Source organism: Chelmon rostratus, chromosome 6, assembly GCF_017976325.1.
Source record: "Chelmon rostratus isolate fCheRos1 chromosome 6, fCheRos1.pri, whole genome shotgun sequence".
NCBI lineage: Eukaryota > Metazoa > Chordata > Actinopteri > Chaetodontiformes > Chaetodontidae > Chelmon > Chelmon rostratus.
In genome coordinates, this window is record NC_055663.1 from 27848756 (window position 1) to 27866427 (window position 17672).

The 17672-nt window shown below is 41.9% G+C and overlaps 1 protein-coding gene across 4 annotated transcripts; it reads left to right on the top strand.

Moving 5' to 3' along the window:
* The first annotated feature begins 1109 nt into the window (after positions 1 to 1109).
* lsm14aa (LSM14A mRNA processing body assembly factor a) lies at positions 1110 to 16591 on the top strand. 4 transcript variants are annotated; one of them, XM_041938449.1, is made up of 10 exons: positions 1110 to 1383; positions 3349 to 3512; positions 3621 to 3780; positions 7332 to 7670; positions 8398 to 8478; positions 9030 to 9212; positions 9878 to 10052; positions 10262 to 10300; positions 10570 to 10810; positions 11729 to 16591. In XM_041938449.1, the coding sequence occupies exons 1-10, from the start codon at positions 1263 to 1265 to the stop codon at positions 11750 to 11752; spliced, it is 1527 nt and encodes a 508-aa protein (XP_041794383.1). In that variant the 5' UTR covers positions 1110 to 1262; the 3' UTR covers positions 11753 to 16591. The 4 variants fall into 4 exon arrangements, with proteins under 4 accessions (XP_041794383.1, XP_041794380.1, XP_041794381.1 ...); XM_041938446.1 differs by lacking the exon at positions 8398 to 8478; XM_041938447.1 differs by lacking the exon at positions 8398 to 8478 and having other exon boundaries at positions 11732 to 16591.
* The last annotated feature ends 1081 nt before the right edge of the window (positions 16592 to 17672 follow it).

Below are 17672 nucleotides of genomic sequence, written 5' to 3' on the forward strand. Positions count from 1 at the left end.
TGTCTGTGTATTGATTTGCTTTTGTCCTACTTCTAATTCCAATGTAAAGAATGAACTTTCACACTCAACCTAAAAGACTTTCTTAGATGTATTTTGAACCTTAAACAGATCCTGACTGCAGCTCCTGTGATGTCTAACTTCAGTCATGTTAAATTGTCTGTGCATGTCAGGTGAATTTATTTGCAGCCTACTTATTTCACAAGCTCTCTGTTTAAATAATCAAGCCAAATACAGAACATTTAGGAATATCCTGAAATCTTCCCTTTGTTTGTAAGTGTGTAAATAATTACATGTACTCAAGTCAGTTTGAACGGCTGTTTACTTTACTTGAGTAGTTCACTTTATACTTTCACTTCATTTCTGAGTGAATTCTTGTATTATAATTTTACAAACCAAACAATCAATTAATTAATGGAGAAAATAATCAGCAGATTGATCCAGATTGAGAAGAATCATTAGTTGCAGTCTGCTCAACCAGCTCCAACAGTAAAATCCTGCTTTGACATGAACGACTGAGTCACAATAATCTAATGAGATCAGATAGAACAGCAGAACAGTTGAGTATATTTCGTGATTTTACTGTCTTACTTCAGAATCAGAATGAGAATTAATTTTGTTGGCCAAGTATGTGTGCACATACAAGGAATTTGACTTTAAACACTGCACTCAAAGTACTTGCAAAGGAAAAAAAGTCAAACATCTCAGTGACGGCAAAGAAACCCAAAAGACTGAGCAATAAGTTAAGCATTGCAAAAACATAAAATAAACAATATATACAAAGAATGACGAGGCAATAAACAGTATATACAATGAGATTTACAATGTGTATCTATGTTAACAGTAATACTTTTGCTAGAGTAACATTTCCAGTGAAGGACTTTTACTTGAAACAGAGCATTCTGATGATGTGATAGTTGTACTTTTACTAAAGTAAAAGATCTGAGTACTTCTCCGCGACTGTTGAAGACACTATACTGTTGATCCAGTAGTTCACGCACTGGTTGTGTCTGCTCTTCTTTCCTGCACGGATCTAGATTTCACGGCCGAGCGTAAACGCGCGATATTATGATTTCCCGTTAGCCCTCGCGCTCAGAGCCATTCGATGGAGGATGAGGTAGCCATGTTGTAGCAGTGAGACGAGCGAGTTGGTGGAAAAACACAAACCGGAGAAATTTGGTTTAGAATCAGTATTGTCAACCACACGGTTCGGAGGAGCCGTCCATCCTGTTCCCTGTTCGGACTGCCGAGTTCTAGAAGACACCATGAGTGGCGGAACGCCATACCTCGGCAGCAAAATCAGCCTCATTTCGAAGGCCGAGATTCGCTACGAAGGAATTCTCTACACTATTGACACCGAGAACTCGACTGTCGCACTTGCGAAAGGTAGAGCAGCTAGCCGGCTAATTCAGCTAGCATTAGTTTCTGTTATCGCCTGTATGGGAGTGCGGAGTCTTTGTTCATATTTTTCGAACAACATTTAAAATGTGATTTGCTACCAGACGAAGGTGAAGTAGTCTGATTTGCAGGTTTAACCCACAGTTGCAACGTGTACAAAGTAATAACATTGGCCAGGTGGCTAGCGTTAGCATGCTACCATAAGCTAACAGGTTTGTGCTAGCATGGTGTAGCGTTACCATTACCAAGCAGTAACGTTACGCCAGGATGCTAAAACATCCCTCATGAAAGCTAATAGCAACGTTACTTCGGTCAGATGAACAATTTCATTGCAGAAACGAAAAGTACACGACGACATAATCTGGCGACGTTTCAATGACATCTTCAGATATGCAGTTGTAGTAAATGTTCTAAATCTATTTTTGCAACATGAGTCAGCTTTCCAATATATCAGCTAACGTAGCAAGTTAGCTAGTTGCATGTAAGCAATGCCTCTAGCGCCCGAGCAGTGCCATGTTAAAACAAAGCACAAAATAGCATTTAATGTTGATGCAACGTTTACTGACGGCCGTCAGTGAAGTTTTCAGACAACTTTTCAATAATGTTCATTTGCTAACGAAGCAGCTCCGGAGTGTGTGTGGCAGGCTGGACACCTGACGTCACTGAGTGCGCACTCATCTTACCTGGTTCACTAACAACAGATTATGACGACGAACTCTTTAATGAAACTTGTGTCTCAGCGGCCTTAATCCCTCTAATGAGAAGACAGGTGCAACAAAGTTCAACAGGGATGTACACATCTTTATAAATAAGGTTGTGGTTCTGTTAATATATCACAATACGTAACAAGTCAGGCAGTTCAGGTACACAATATCAATCTGTGACTGGGGATGACATTAACTGCATTCATTTGAGCTGAAATGATGAGTCAATCCATAGAAAATGTTTTGTCAACTGTCTTGATAATCACTTCATTGTCACTGTCAAGCCAAAGGGCCAAACATTTTCTCCTTCCAGGTCTTTAGCTATGAGTATTTCTTGCTTTTCTTTTCCTCATGTGACGATAGACATTATACGAAATTATGATGATAATCATTATAATTTCCCAAAGCATGAGGTGACATTTATAGATGTGTTGTTTAGTCTGACCAACACTCCAAAAAAATAACAAAATGTTCAGTTTATCTTCTCCTCAATGTGTTTTTTAGTGTGTTTAGTTAGCGTTCATGATGACACAACATACTCAGGGTCAAGTTATTGAACTAGCCCTTTGAATCCCTCGCCCTCTACCACGCTGATGGGCAGCATACGGGTCTCAATCATACGGCACACTAACTGATCGATGGATCCAACCACTTTGTGTGTGTACATACAACTATAGAATCACCGGATCAAAGTCATGGTGATTAACCACTGAGTAAACTGAATATCTTTGGATTATTTTGAACTATTTTTTTTATAACCCAGAAGATGTGTATTTTACATTGTTTATTCTGGTTGACGTCAACAGTTGACCGTTGACATCCTACCAATAACAGACAAACCAAACACTGGCTCTAGAGAGCGCCGTTGACACATTTCTCGTGGCCTCTGTAGAACAATAATGATGATGATGAAGTAGGTGTACTGCTGTTTGTTTGTTTTTTATCTATTGATAGTGTTGTGCTACTCTCTGGGCTACTGTAGTAACATAGCAGACTCTGAAGGAAGCTCCCTCTGTAGACACTAATGAAAACATAACTGATCATGAATATGCCTGCAAATAGATCCTCCTAAATCTCACACACTGAACCTTTAACTTTACTCAGTGATATCAAATGTGCACCAAAGAGTGCACATTAATATAAGAAGGTGACCTCGTGCAGTGAATATTTTTTTGTTGCCATGTTCCGCCTCGGAAGTAGTCGCCCTCTGACATGTGATGCTAACTGTGAGCTGTTTCCTCCTTGTTAGTACGTTCTTTTGGCACGGAGGACCGGCCCACCGACAGGCCCATCCCACCTCGAGATGACACCTTCGAGTACATCATCTTCAGAGGCAGTGACATTAAGGACCTGACTGTGTGTGAACCGCCCAAACCAACATGCTCTCTTCCTCAGGACCCTGCCATTGTCCAGGTACACCTTCGCACAAACACATAGAACCTGATTGGTTATTAAGGGTTTAGTATTTGAAGGGTTTGTGGTTCACAATGCAACATTAACAATCTCTTTTCTCCTCCTCAGTCCTCCATGAGCTCCAACTCTTCGTCTTCTGCTTCAGCTGCTCCGACCCCGTTCCAGTCTGCTGGTTCCTATGGTCTCTTCAACCGGGCTCCAGTTCCTGCCTATAACCAGTTCAGCACCAGTCCCCTGGTTTCCCCTCAGTTTGGACCAGTTGGTGTTGGTAGGCACGACACTTTGCGTCAGTATAGAGGCTTGAACATACGAAATATTTTTTGTGATACAGCTTGTTGTTCAGCTGTTTTATGGGTTTAACTCTAGAACACCCCCTGTGGGAGCAGGGATTCAGTTGGGCATGATATCCAAGGGTTCAGGGTCTCTCCATGACTCTTGTACCACGTAAAGCATGCCATAGAAACTGAGGAGGAATTGATTTGTGGCATCAGTGTGACTTAAAACAGTCGAAGCCTACATTTTCCTCCTCTACATGTTTAGTAATGATGTGTAGTTGTTACCAGGGTTGTGCCAAGTACAAAAGTTAATACATACTGTGCATGTGACTTTAACCTCCTGTGAGGGGGTTTGTGGATTTAATGGTAAAAGCCTCAGTGACTGTACGTTTCACAGCTCACACTTTTAATTAAAACACCCACCACTGTGAACTCCAAACGATGCACACTGTTCGTCAACTGCGATTGAAGTTTTCACAGCTGTTACTGCAAAAACATATTTTGCCAATTTGAGGACGAAGCCGGTATCTGAACCACCACAGCAAAGTAGCTAGATGGGGAAGAAATATTGAAAATAACAAACACCTGTCAGTGTAACACAATGCAGTTCAGGAGCAGCACAAACTGCATCCTGAAATTATCGTCCAGTTGAATCAACACAACCTGAACATTATAACCTCCATAAAGGAGGATTTCTTAAAATTAGGATTAATTTTCTTAGGACTGTTGGTAGCATCACAACTGTGATAATATCATAACAAATCAAACTTAACAAATGATCCATTTTACTTCACATGCTTAACACTAAACAACATAAATGTCTACTACTACTGCATAGACTGATGTGATGTGCATTGTTTTTGGAAATGTAAGTCAAGACATACAGAAGTCTCTAGAAGTGTATGACTCAACTCTTTTCCGTGGTTTCGTGTTTTAAAAAAGCAAACAAAAATCACAGCAGCTGTAGAATCGCAATAGCAGTTTGTATCGCATCGACACTGAAGTATCGTGCTAGTATTGAATTGGGAGATGAGCCCTACATTAAACTCACATGGCTAATCGGCGGTTTCCCACAGTCAGCAGCTTCTTCTTCTTCTCTTCCTCTCGCCATGTTTCTCTTGTGATTGGACAAGACGACCGGTTTTGTTTCTTCTTCTTTGAGGTTTACTGCCAGCTGGCAAGCAGCTGGTTTTATTTCCTGTTAGCAACCTCTGCTACTTCTACTGTTAATTACAGCCATGTGTAAGTAAGCCTGCACCGCCACTTACCGACGAAACTGCGCTTTGCAAAACCGGGTTTATTTGCGTCAAACCAGTTCATAGATATGCAGCAGTTCACATTTTCTTTTTTGCGCCATTTCAAAAATCCACTTCAAATTTGGTTTCGAATTAGAGACACAGCTAATCTGTATTACATTACATATTGACATGTCATGCTCAATGACAATAAAGAATCTTGAATACTAATCATAAACTTTTTAAGCAGTTCCCTAATACTTAATATTTGTATTTTTCTGCGTGTTTCTGGACCCATTTCATCACAGATCATCAACCACACCCTCAAAATCAGGCATATTTAGTTTGTATTAGAGCTCCAATGATTTATTGATTGATGAATTGAATTCATCTGTGATTATTTTGGTCATTGAATTGTTTGTAAATTACTTGGCAAAAATGCTGAACATTTGCTGGTTCCAGCTTCTTAAACATGAGAATTTTATGCTTTTCTGTGTCACACAGAAGAGTAAATTGAACATGTTCAGGTTTGGGGATTCGACGAATGATGCAGAACTTTTTTTTTATTTTTATTTTTATAACTAATTTGTGACATTTTATAACTATTGATAATGAAAATGATCATTAGTTGCAGCCCAGTTTGCATTAGGGCGGTTAGAATTGGCCAACAATGACGTCTGATTATTCTCTCTAAGAAATCCCACATACGTTTGAACCATTTGAATATTAATTTTGCACACTATGTCCATAAGATGGTGATTTCATGTGATGTTATAATCCAGCTCCAGCTATCACACACTGCCTGGTCTACACTGCATCAGTTTCTTTTTTACAGACAGTCCGTTAGTACACAGAGATGCAGAGCAGCAAAGTGTATTTAAAGGAATCAAGAGTGTTGTGGCCCTCAATACTCTGCTGTTCCTCCTCACACAGGACGATCAGTGTGCTCCTTTGTGAGCGACACAAGTGCAGCCTCGACCCAGTCTCAGAGCAGGTCTAATGGCTCCCACTCGCACTCTTTGTATTCCCTTGTAACCGAATGCAAAAACCTGTAGGACGCTGCTAGAAAAGGGGATCACAGTAATAAGTAGTAAGTAGTAAGTAATGAAATATTACTTCACTGACCAGCGAAGTCTATTTAGAACCAGCACAGACAGAGAACGTGTGAATTCCTCCGCACTTGTAATATTTGATAGATTTTCACATGAGATGTTCTGTCGTCTGTGTTGTGAAGGTGTGAAACTGTGAAGTGAGTCATTGTGTTTCTAAGTTGAAATGATAGTGAAGCCGTGACAGAGATGCAATAAAAGTTTACAGAGGAGTAAATTTACACAGCTGTGCTTCCTCATGCCCAGAACATAATTTCATGCTCTTCACAGTAACTTGTGAACAGTGACATAACATTTATAACTTTTCAGAGATCCTGACCAAAGAAAAAACATCTATGTTTGTAATTCAGCTCTGGTTCAGTTTGACTTCCAAATAAATAAGAGGAGTAAACATTAGGTCACATGGACTGACAGTAAAAAAGTGATTGGACAGTTGTGCTGATGTCATCCTGCATCAGGGGAAATGACAGCAGTTCACAGTTGAAACACTGTGTTTCTATCCACCTGTGTCGATGCACATTTTAGCATTCATGATAGCTGAAATGTTGTGGAGACTTTTCAAGTTTGTCAGAGGTGTAAAAGTTGTGTGGATAAAAACAGAAAACAGCCTTTTGAATAAATGAAGACCCCTCTTTTCTGTCCAGGTACATCATGTACTTGTAGAAGCATATGTGGATCCTATAGTCCGCCACCCTCCAGCGAAGAGCTGGGAACATCAGATCTTTGTGGAACGATGAGGAAGATGTCACCTTCCTCACATGAACTTACAGAATTGTCTGATTTCCATCATGTTTGCCATCGTTTGACCTTTAACTGATGCTCTTTTAATGGCAAACTGGAGAATGGGCTCCATTGACTGCTTATCTGTCATTAATCTGCCCGGTTGTTCGATGCACACCTGAGTCTAATCGACAGCTTTTTACAGAAGCCCAAACAAGCCGAACTCACCGGGCAAACAGAATTCATTTAAACCGAACCAGACCATTCCTGCGAAAGCATGCTGACGTTCAGCTCCTACTTGATGTAGTTTGTATCTAGAAATGAGTCCAACTGGTTTGTTCCCTTTAAAAAGCATCACTGACCCCTGCCTGGGTGCTGTTGGTGGACCAGTCAATGCTGACTAATAATCAGATGGACTATTTCACTCACTGTGAGCAGCGTGCACCACCAACCCCGGTCTCTACCCTGCTTTTCTCGCAGGCCGCAGCAGCCCCAGCCTGGACCCTTTGCGGAAGAGCCCCACCCTGGAGCAGGTGATCCAAACTGCCCCGTCCGCCCCGACCGCTGCCACCACGGCTCCGGCCCCGGGCCTGGGACGCAGAAGCCCCGCCCACGGTCGCACGGCCCCCTCCGCTGCCGGTCAGAGCAGCCAGAAGGTCCAGCACCAGGACGGCGTGGACACAAGGAGGGGTGAGACTGTCAGGGGAGGCCGCAGCAGCCAGGGCTGGTCTGCACCCCGAACCATCTCCGCCTCTCACATCACTGCTGTAGATAGGGCTTCCACTGCAGGGCTTACCCACTCTGTCTTTAGCCACCCAGGTGAGACCTCAGGCCAGAGATCAGCACACTGGTTTGATCTGTGCTGCTGTAACATATGGAGTCATATTTATGCCTCATTCCTGAGCGCAGAATGGACATTTTAAACACAGAAAAAATCATTTCATTTGAGCAAACAAATCTATTCTGGGCTCAATATATGCACAATGATCGACAAACCTTTGGACACTCACTCACAGTGTGTCTCTTAATGTCTCTGCGCTCTCAGGTTTGTGTGCAGTGTGCCATAATTCCGACCAATCATAAAACTGGAGTGGGTCATTTCTAAATGGCTGTTCTGTGTCCAGTGTACAAATGTTTGTGTGCACACGTCAGGTAAACTCCGTGAATGGGGTTGTCATTGTGTACTTTTGTTGATATTGCAAATATATTTATTGAAGACCAAATTGATTCATGTTTTGCCCAAATTCGATTTTCCTTGGCTTGATTTTGGTTTCTCTACAAAATATAATTGACGTCCTCGCCGTGAACTTTTTTCTGCGCTCTGAATGTCGCAGCGTGTGTTCAAGAATGAGGCACAAACAAAACTCTGCAGTCTTATCGTTAAGAATCGTTTCCACTTTTTGTGATTTGTTAACGTTTTGTTCCAGAGGTCCCACATTTGAAACCGTTGTGCCTTTGTCTGAAGGTAGGAGACTAGCGCCACCAGGGCTGTTTTCTCATGACTGTTGAAGTTGTGTTGGAAGACTAAAAGACTCTGCTATTCCAGGCACAGACGTCCCGAAAGTCCCCAAACCAGAGTCTGAGCAGGCACGAGGCGAAGGCAGGGATACCAGTAAACGTTCCACAGGTTAAATCCTCCTCTGCTCTGAAACCATCCTCAACAGCCCATTCAGACTCTGCATGCCTCTCAAGCTTTCCTTTCGGACAGCGGAGCCCATACACTCATCCTCTACAACCACTTGACCCCGATCATCCCTCTTTGACGTGTTTTTCTTTGCGAGTGAACGTGTGTGCAGGTTGACATGCTGTTCATGTCAATGGACTGGAGGCGATGAGACACGTCTCCTCGTTTTCAGACGGTGTTTTCATGCTCAGCGAATTCCCGAGAATGCAACCCGAATGATTTACTGCATTTTCTCCATGTTTGATGTGAATTTTATTTCTGTAGTTGATTTGTTGTAAAGCTAACATCTGAAGCCAAGCTGTTGTTTTATGGCTCTGCGCTAACTCATTTTGAAAGACTGAACTCTTCTACCATAGTGGATGTGTGCTTTGGTTTACTACCTCATGTGTTGCCATGTAATTTGTGTTTACTGGTGTTTTTGTCTGTTCTGCGCTACCTCCTACACCCATTGTTTATCAGCACGGCTAATGTTTTCTTTTTATTCTGTTCTATAGTGGCTGCTGGCGCGCCCGCTAACCGGCGCGGGCGAGGGGGCGGACACCGCGGAAGAGGACGCTTCAACGTTCGCAGAGACGGCCCCATGAAGTTTGAGAAAGACTTTGATTTTGAGAGCGCCAACGCCCAGTTCAACAAGGAGGAGATTGACAGAGAGTTTCAGAGCAAGCTGAAGTTGAAAGGTATTTTTGTTTTTTGACTGAATGAAATCGTAGCCGTGCTAATGTGAATCGGTTAGTGCAAGTCTTTGGTCCAGAGTGAAACATCTCAACAGCTATTTACACGTAACTGAGAGTAAAGAAGTTCATGAGCAGCACCTCGTCTGCCGGCTTTTCTGACTCGTGTTGTAAATGTCTGATTTCTGCTACTGTACTTGAATATTTGGCTAAAGAGAAGAAATGCAAGCATATATTCACACTGCCAGAATGACACTCTATGTTATTAGACAAATTACAAAAAGGGCAGTGATGGAATGAGATGTGAAAAATCTAAAGACTGAAAGTTTATGGAAAATAACAGCTTTCTGTAAGCAATGTTCTTGCATCTTTCCAGCTCGTTTATCTCAGACTTTAAATTTCAGGCTTGTTCCCTCTCTGTGCTCTGTGGTGATAAATTAGCTGCAGCAGATAATCGTATACATTTCCTTCCATATGTCAGATTTTTCACCTCTGCACTGGAAATGCATATTAATGAGGCCACCTCTGGTAAATAAGTAAAAAGGACAAACACAATTCGACTGTCTTTCCTGCCTAAAAATGAGCTGCAGTAAATATCCTCCCAAAGTCTTGTTTCCACAGTCAGTTAAGTTATCATGGCAGAAATGTGACCGTTCGTTCTCTGATCTCAGATGAGAAGACCGAGAAGTCTGAGAAAGCGGTGAACGGCGAGGATAAGGGCGACTCTGGTGTGGAAACCCAGAACAGCGAGGGTAACGCCGATGAGGAGTGCGACCCGCTCGGCCCCAACTGCTACTACGACAAGTCCAAGTCTTTCTTCGACAACATCTCCTGCGATGATACCAGGTACGAGTCCCAGGCAGCCGCTTTGTGTTCATGAATGTGGCGTTGAAGTCGAAGCTCGCAGACGGCAAGGGACGCGGTGGCACGAACCCTTACATCATACATGGCAGCTTTTATCACAAATGTCACTATAGAATAAAGAAACATTAAAGAACAAGTGAAATGCTTGTGTTACAAGGATCTGACTGTGTTGTCTGTTTCCCTCCCACCAGGAAAGCAAATGACAAGTCTGGAGGTGCAGGTTTCCCAAGGTAAATGTTTATCTGGTCATGTGACTCTGCTTAGGAATTCATTTGTAGTCGGGATTAATTAATAGTCATGTTGTAACTGATGGTATCTGTGTGGAGATCTCTGGTTATTCTGACAGTGACAAAGCACAACCTGCATGTAAACATAACTACCTGCCGCAGACACCACCTGACCTTCACTGTGGTGCAGCTCTAGATGATGGAGGATATGAGAGGAGGGTCATTTATCTGCGGCCGCTCTCCATCATCTCCTCTGTTTTCTCTTCCTGCAGGGAGCGGAGGCAGACCTGGGCGGAGGAGAGGAGGATGAACGCCGAGACATTCGGCATCCCTCTTCGTCAGGGCAGAGGACGCGGAGGTTACCGCGGACGTGGCGGTATGGGCTTCCGCGGAGGTCGGGGTCGTTCGGCCAGCCGGGGGTCCTTCGGGCCGCCACAGGGAGGCGGCGGCTTCAGGGGAGGATACAGAGGAAGCCAGGCTGGACGGGAGTTTGCCGACTTATCAGCTTACAGGGTAAAAGTGCATTAACTCGCTTTAATTGAAGGCAGTTTTTGTGATTTGTTGTTATGGAGCTCAAACTTGATGCGTTCACTTTAATTAGGCAGCTAACAATTATTTTTAGCATCAGTTTATCTAGAACATTTTCATATGTTTAATTGATTAATTGTCTGTCTGCAAAATGTTCTGATAAATGACCTGAGTGATGAGTCGATGATCAACATTTCTAATGACTGTTAATTGATTCATCGATTGAGGCCTAAAATGAAGTTTTCACCACGCTGCTGGGTACTATAATAAAATCAGCAAGTATTACATGAATTCAAAATACTGATATAGACGGTCAATTTATCAATTCTTTTATTGGGATATAGCAAAGGTCCATTTGATGATGTCATTGTAACGAGTTATCTGTCCAGGATTTCTGTTAAAACAGTCATAACAGAAGATAATAAAGCTGAGTAACAACAAGGACTGGTGGAGTAAATAAAATAAATGCTTGAGAATGGAAAGAAGCAAAAAACAAAGAAATTCACATTAAACAAATGATGGATGGACGTACAAAGTCCAACATTCCCATATTTTCAAGAACTTGTCCTGTTGCGTCTCATAACGAGTTCTTTCCATCCTAAAGCTGTAATTTAATTAAGTCAGTCCAGTCAGCAGTTGGAGGTGTTTGTGATGGCCAGGCAGCAAATACAGGAAGAAGTTTTTGTAAAAGGTGATGAACCTCGTGGCAGCAGACGTCCAGACCGAATGATGTGTGACTCTCTGTCTCCAGCAGCTGGACGACATGGTGTGATGACTCTGTTTAACGCAAGCCTGTCACACCTGCCTGCACACACGTCTGCTGGGTGAAAAGATGCAATTGATGAAATCCGCCATCGGTTTTTAATTCAAAATGTTTTGTTTCTGTTTGTCATTTTCTTCTAGAAGGACAACAAAGTGGCTGCATAGTCTCAATGGGAGGAAGATTCTACTCAAAGGTGGAACTTCTTCATGCTTCAATGGAAAACAAATAGTTTGAGTTGCTATTTTGTTGACTAAAATAATGAAGATTGTCTACTAGTTGTATATTTGTCACCAGCACTGGGGTAGACTGCTTGAAAACAACGATGGAAACAACAACAACGACGCAGTTTATCAGAAAAACATTTTAAAAAGTCCAAAATCGAATAATTTCCAGGTGGCTGAAATAATTCTGTATAAATGTCATATTTCAGAGGGATGTTAGTAAATTCTTTGTTTTTCACTGAACGATCTTCCCGGCCCTTTCCTAAACCTGTATTTGATGATACTTTGTTAGCTGTCGAGGGTCGTCCACTTGAGTCGTTTAACTTACTGACATAGCTTTATTGGGGTGGGGGTGGGGCGGGTTCAGTATATCCTGTAATGTAACTTCAGCACCAGACAGCCCGCAGGGTCTCAGTCACACCTTTCTAACATGTATTTTTCTACTATTACATAGACTTTCATGCTGTTATCTAGTCAGCCCGCTCACTCTCACATCTCTCCCACCTTCAGTCTCAGTGCTTGTGATTCTTCGCTTTTCACCTGAAATCTGTCACTTTTCAGCTTCCGTAGCTTTCTTTTCTTTTCCACTTGATCTTAAAGTGTTTGCTTATGTTAACGGTGTCGACTAGGTGTCACGTTCTAACGTTAGTGTAGGAAGCTGGTGGCAGGCGTCAACGCGTGCACTCGACTGCTTCTCGTGGTAGTTTTTACTCCCAGTCCTCAAGCTAACTTGGTCTGGGACGCAGATGGATCATGGGTCAAGTTTCAGCTGCTTTCTTTTTATCTTTTTCCACTTATTTTTTTATGATTTACTTCATTCACGAATCGCTGAATTCACACAGACGAGGACTAAAATCTATCTAGCTCACTGAAAGTTTCCCAGCAGATGAATGTGGAAGATTTTAAATGTCTGAAGTAAACAAATCACATTAAAGGTCATGTGATTTGATGAAAAGGTAGCAGCCAGGCTGATGCTGTAATCTGTCGCCTGTGTGTGAAGTTCAGGAAGCTCCACTAAAGTCAGGACACACAAATAACGAGCTAATGTTGCTGCTGTTTGTAACTCGCTGGACTATGAAGCTTTGTGGTTATGTCAACATTTTGACATGTAATTATTGCCTACTACGCTGCCTGTTAGCGAGCTAACGTCGCTGGCTAACGACAGCCAGTAATCCAACTATTGGCATAGCTGGTCGTACATACACACAAACAATGCCATTAGCACAAGATAAACAAATGATTTGGTATTGACATAAACGCACTGTTGGATCAGATACTTGCAGGATTCCTCATCGCTCAGGTACTCAGGTACGCCGCTCTTGAGTGTCGGCAGGTGATGCTGCAGGTGCGACTGAGCTGTGTGTGTTCTGGTATCTGCGGTTGTGAGCAGGAGGAGCCATGTTTGAATGTTCTGTCTACAAACCGTAACCAGCAATTCCAGCATAGTACGCCTGTAAGTGAAATACAGAACACAATTTGACATGTTTCTACTGTTTGTATGTGTTTACTGTCATAATTCAGTGAAAAACACGTCAAAGGGAAGATTATGTCTGCGTAATTTCCGAATAATCCGAAAGATTTTTTATTTCAAGAGTTTTCCATGTTAACATGAAATCACATCACTGAACATAAAGAGGTGTCGTATATGTCAGTCCAGCAGAGAGCAGCATAGACCTGCAAACATTAAGTGCTTAACATCCTTTTATGAAGTACAATGATGTAATGTTGAAATGTTGTACTTGATAAATCGTCTCTGCTTCTGGACAACACTGAAATGTGACACACCACTTTGTTTTCTGCGTCTTCACTCGAAATTAATTTGGAAAATTCACACAACAATTCAGTTATTACAGACGAGAAGTAAAATAATTGTCCTTTCAACAAGTCTTTTATTGGAATGACAGTAAGTACAAAGAGAAAAGGAAACATTCACGTTGTGTTTTTCACTATTTCTTTTGTTGTAATTTAGACATTTTAAATCTTCCACTATTCTATGACAGATTCATTCAGTGTGTTTTCAGTTGTTTGTCGAAAGAGTCATGAGACACACATTTAGAAACACGCACACACAGAGAAGGCACAGGCTCACCAGGTTTCATTTAATCCACCCGTTACAGTGAAACTCCACTTAGACGTCTTTTAAAAGCCAAACTCAGCCTGATGCCACTAACTTGTTCCCACGGCACTGCATGGTGGTCAACAGCACGCTAAAGCTACAGGAAGTGATGTCAACTCCAAACAGACAATAAGAATAGAAACGCGAGCCCGCTGTGTGCGCGTTGCGTCAGTTTTCTGGCAATATTCATCCTTCTGAAGTTACGAAGGACCGGGGTCTGATGAATTTTGACTGAATAATCTTACGCCATCCTGGCCTGGTATGATTTAAGTACTTAAAAACTCTTTGTTTTGTATTTTTCATTTGATTTGGCTGGAAATGTAGAGTTGCACTTTTGCGAAGTTAAGAAACATTGCTGTTTTCTGTTCCTCTGTCCTGAGATTGTATTGAGCTAACGAAGACTCCGTCATGTTACATTATCTGACTCCCCCGAGCATGAATCCGATAAAAATGATGTCGGATTTCAGGAATATTGTTCTAAACAGACCTGGGTCAAACATTGTCAACAAGACGTCTCTGTCCATCTTTTTCTGCAGAGAAAAGAAGGAAATTTGACTTTTCCGCAGTGTTTTGGGCACTCGTAGCAGTTTTAAATGTACAGAAGTGAAATGAATTTTTCTTGACCCACGTCTATTTCCATAAAGTTGTTTTTAAATGATGTCTGCTTCATGGCTTTGACTCCAGAACGACAAAGTCTCCCAAAATATGACGAAAAGATGTCAGCCTGACATGCAAAGCTACCTTTAAAGTACGTGATTGTGCTCAGGAAACGTAGAGAAAATTAGTTTTTCTTGATTCGCCTTAATGCTAGAGAATAGCCGCTAACATCACATCGAAGCTTACAGAAATGAAAAGGAGAGATTTGAGACTTTGTTGTCCAGTGTTGCCGTCTGATGCTGTCGAACTTGGGTGCACATGACTTTTTAAACTCTTGATGGAGTGGTACTTCAACGTGTTTCCTCGCTGTCGTAGAAGCGATTCCTTTGCATTAAGGCACTAAACGAGTTGTTTAACCACGTGAGAGTTTTTGGGAGCTTTGAGAAAACTTGTGTTGGACACAACAAGAAAATATGCAGATGTGACCACAGAGAAAGATTGATCAATACAATATGATACATTGTTGGTTATATTATCATTTCAAAGATTTGTTCAGTAAAATCCTTAATAAAAAGGACATTAATTGATAAATGTTGTTGTTTTATTGCACTTCTGAAACCCAAAGTGTCAATTTTATAATGGCTATTTCAAATTGATCAAATATTAATTGATTAGACTTGAGCTGCTGCTGCAGGTCTGAAGCTGCCTGAAAGTTTCTGACTTTTCTTGATGTGTCCAAACTAGTTTGGTACCGTATCCAGGACAGATGTCTGTTTTTGTTTGTTTTCTAAGGAACATTTCAGATGGTCATTCAGGGGGAATTAGCAGCAGTGGTTCTCAACTCTTCATGTGGGATGACACAACGGAGCCGGACAGAAAAGTTCACATCAGTAGAACTTGAGTTAAAACAAATCAGACATTACAAAAGCTTCTAGCAGAGCTGGAGAACCAGCTGGGCCCCTAACCCTAAACCCCAGTGGGACCGGAAGCTCCCAGTTGTCAATGTGGCGTATAGTTTGTGGTAATTTTATTATTAAATGTTGTATGTACTAATAAAGCTCAAACACTGAAGTGACAGAGGCCTTAAAGGAACAGTGTACCGTTTAGAGAAATCGTTTTGTTCTTTCTGTTTGCGAGGTGGATGCTCAGATTGATGCCTCTCGCATGTCTACATGGTAAGTATGAAGCTACAGTTGGTTAGCTTAGCTTCAAAGCCTGGCTCTGTCCAGTCTGTTAATGTCTACGAGTGTAAACTACATGGAAAAAACAGATTTTGTTGACTTTGGACAGAGCTAACTAGAGACTAGCTGCTACTCTCAGTTTCCAGTTTTTATGCTAAGCTAAGCTAACCCCCTGCTTGCTGTAGCTTCATGTTTCCTGTACAGGCATGATGGTGGAATCAGTCAGGACAGAGAAAGAGAACGAGGATTTACCTAAGTGTTGAATGTTACTTAAAAACCTTGTATGTTTCAGTTACTATTGGACTTTCAGAACATGGTGCATGTTACTAAATGTGTTCTTCATCATGTTACCACAGACTATTAACGGATAAATACGGTGTCTACAGAGACTTGGAGGGGTGGGGGAGGTGTGTCCTGGTGTGTTAATCCGGCCTCGTCTATTGGAAATAAACCCTCGTCGGTGCACTTGTGTTCCAGATAGTATACTTGTGTACATGTCAGGCTCCTCTGAGGCAAAGTTGAGAACCACTGAAGAGAAAAGTGTGTTGGTTAGTTCTTAACGTCAGCTTTTGACTGGTATTGTATTCAACTGCACACAACACTACATGATGCTCGTATTTGTCAGTCGCCACAAAATTGGGTGTAAACAGATTTTTATTTTTTTTTGATAAAGGTTGTTGATGCAATAACTGAAGCGAGCGTTGGCGGGCTGAGCAGCAGGAACGCGGGCGCACCGAGGTCGTGCTTGCTTTTTGCTTCCGGCGTCCGTTAACACTCTCTGGAGTCACAGCCACATGTTTGTCTCTGAACCCAGCATGGCGTCCTCCTCTGTGGGCCTCAGTGGACTGGGCTTTTTATTAAGAGCAAATAATAAACTGTTGTTCATTAGTCTGTCGTCCTGTCTCGTCTGTGCTCTACACATGTGGACTGTAAGTGACAAAGATCTTGATGCCTAAAGGCGGAAACATGAACACCTGAAGTGTGTCGGAGTCTCATTCCATCTGTTCAAACTTAGATTAACGTCGCCTACATGACCAGAGTCGAGTAAAGATGTCTGACAAACAGCTGTGATGTCACTTCACCAGGGCAGAGCTGTTTCTGTGCAACGCTCCAGTTTCATGTCGTCTAATATGACTTCATGGTAGTTCTCAGTTTTTGGTCACAGAGGTCAAATCATGAAAGCGAATCAGTCACTCAGATGCAGACATGAAAACCCTGAGACACATCGTTAAGATTATGACACGCTAAAAGTCTAATTCAGTGCACAGCTTACTTATATTATACACCAATTCAAGTCTGCAGTATTGTAGTTGTAGGGGTATTGAAAATTCAGGGAATTTAAAATGGGTAAGGGCCCCTTAAACAAACAAAGCATGTTGTATTACTTTCCCAAGATTCCCTTTATGGACATGAAAGTGTTTTGGCTGTGATCTAATGTGCCAGAAACTACCTGATGCTCACTGTAAACTAGTGTGTGAACAAAAAATGTTATGGAATTTCTGGCTAAAAGGTTTTTCTCCTCCTGAAACTGCACTTTTATTGATCGTTGTCATTTTAACTCACGCTACCACTTTTTAATCTTTCTTACTGTACAACCAGAACCTGAAACTCCAAACCAAAACAAGAAATGCCCACCTGGATTTGACAGTTGTGGAGGCGAGTGTTGTGTAACTTTACCTTCAGCCTGTAGTATTGGCACTAATCTGACTCCATAACCTCATACAGAATGTCGTATCAAGCATGATCCACTTTACATAATTATTATCCAGTCTGTAGTATGGGCACTAGTCTGCTTCCATACATCCATACATTCACTGAATAAGCATCAACATTTACATCTTACATAACTGAAGCACAAGTCTGAATTATTGGCCTTAATCTGCCTCCATACTGTCACATAATAAGCATCACACTTTCTATTTTACGTAACTAAACCACAGGTCTGAGTTAATGGCACTGATCTGCCTCC

Bases quoted from the DNA above. Each gene is read 5' to 3' on its own strand.
- lsm14aa (XM_041938449.1), top strand. From the start codon at position 1,263: ATGAGTGGCGGAACGCCATACCTCGGCAGCAAAATCAGCCTCATTTCG. The intron at 7,671-8,397 runs GTGAGACCTCAG...CTGCTATTCCAG, and splicing joins CTCTGTCTTTAGCCACCCAG to GCACAGACGTCCCGAAAGTC. The intron at 8,479-9,029 runs GTTAAATCCTCC...TCTGTTCTATAG, and splicing joins TACCAGTAAACGTTCCACAG to TGGCTGCTGGCGCGCCCGCT.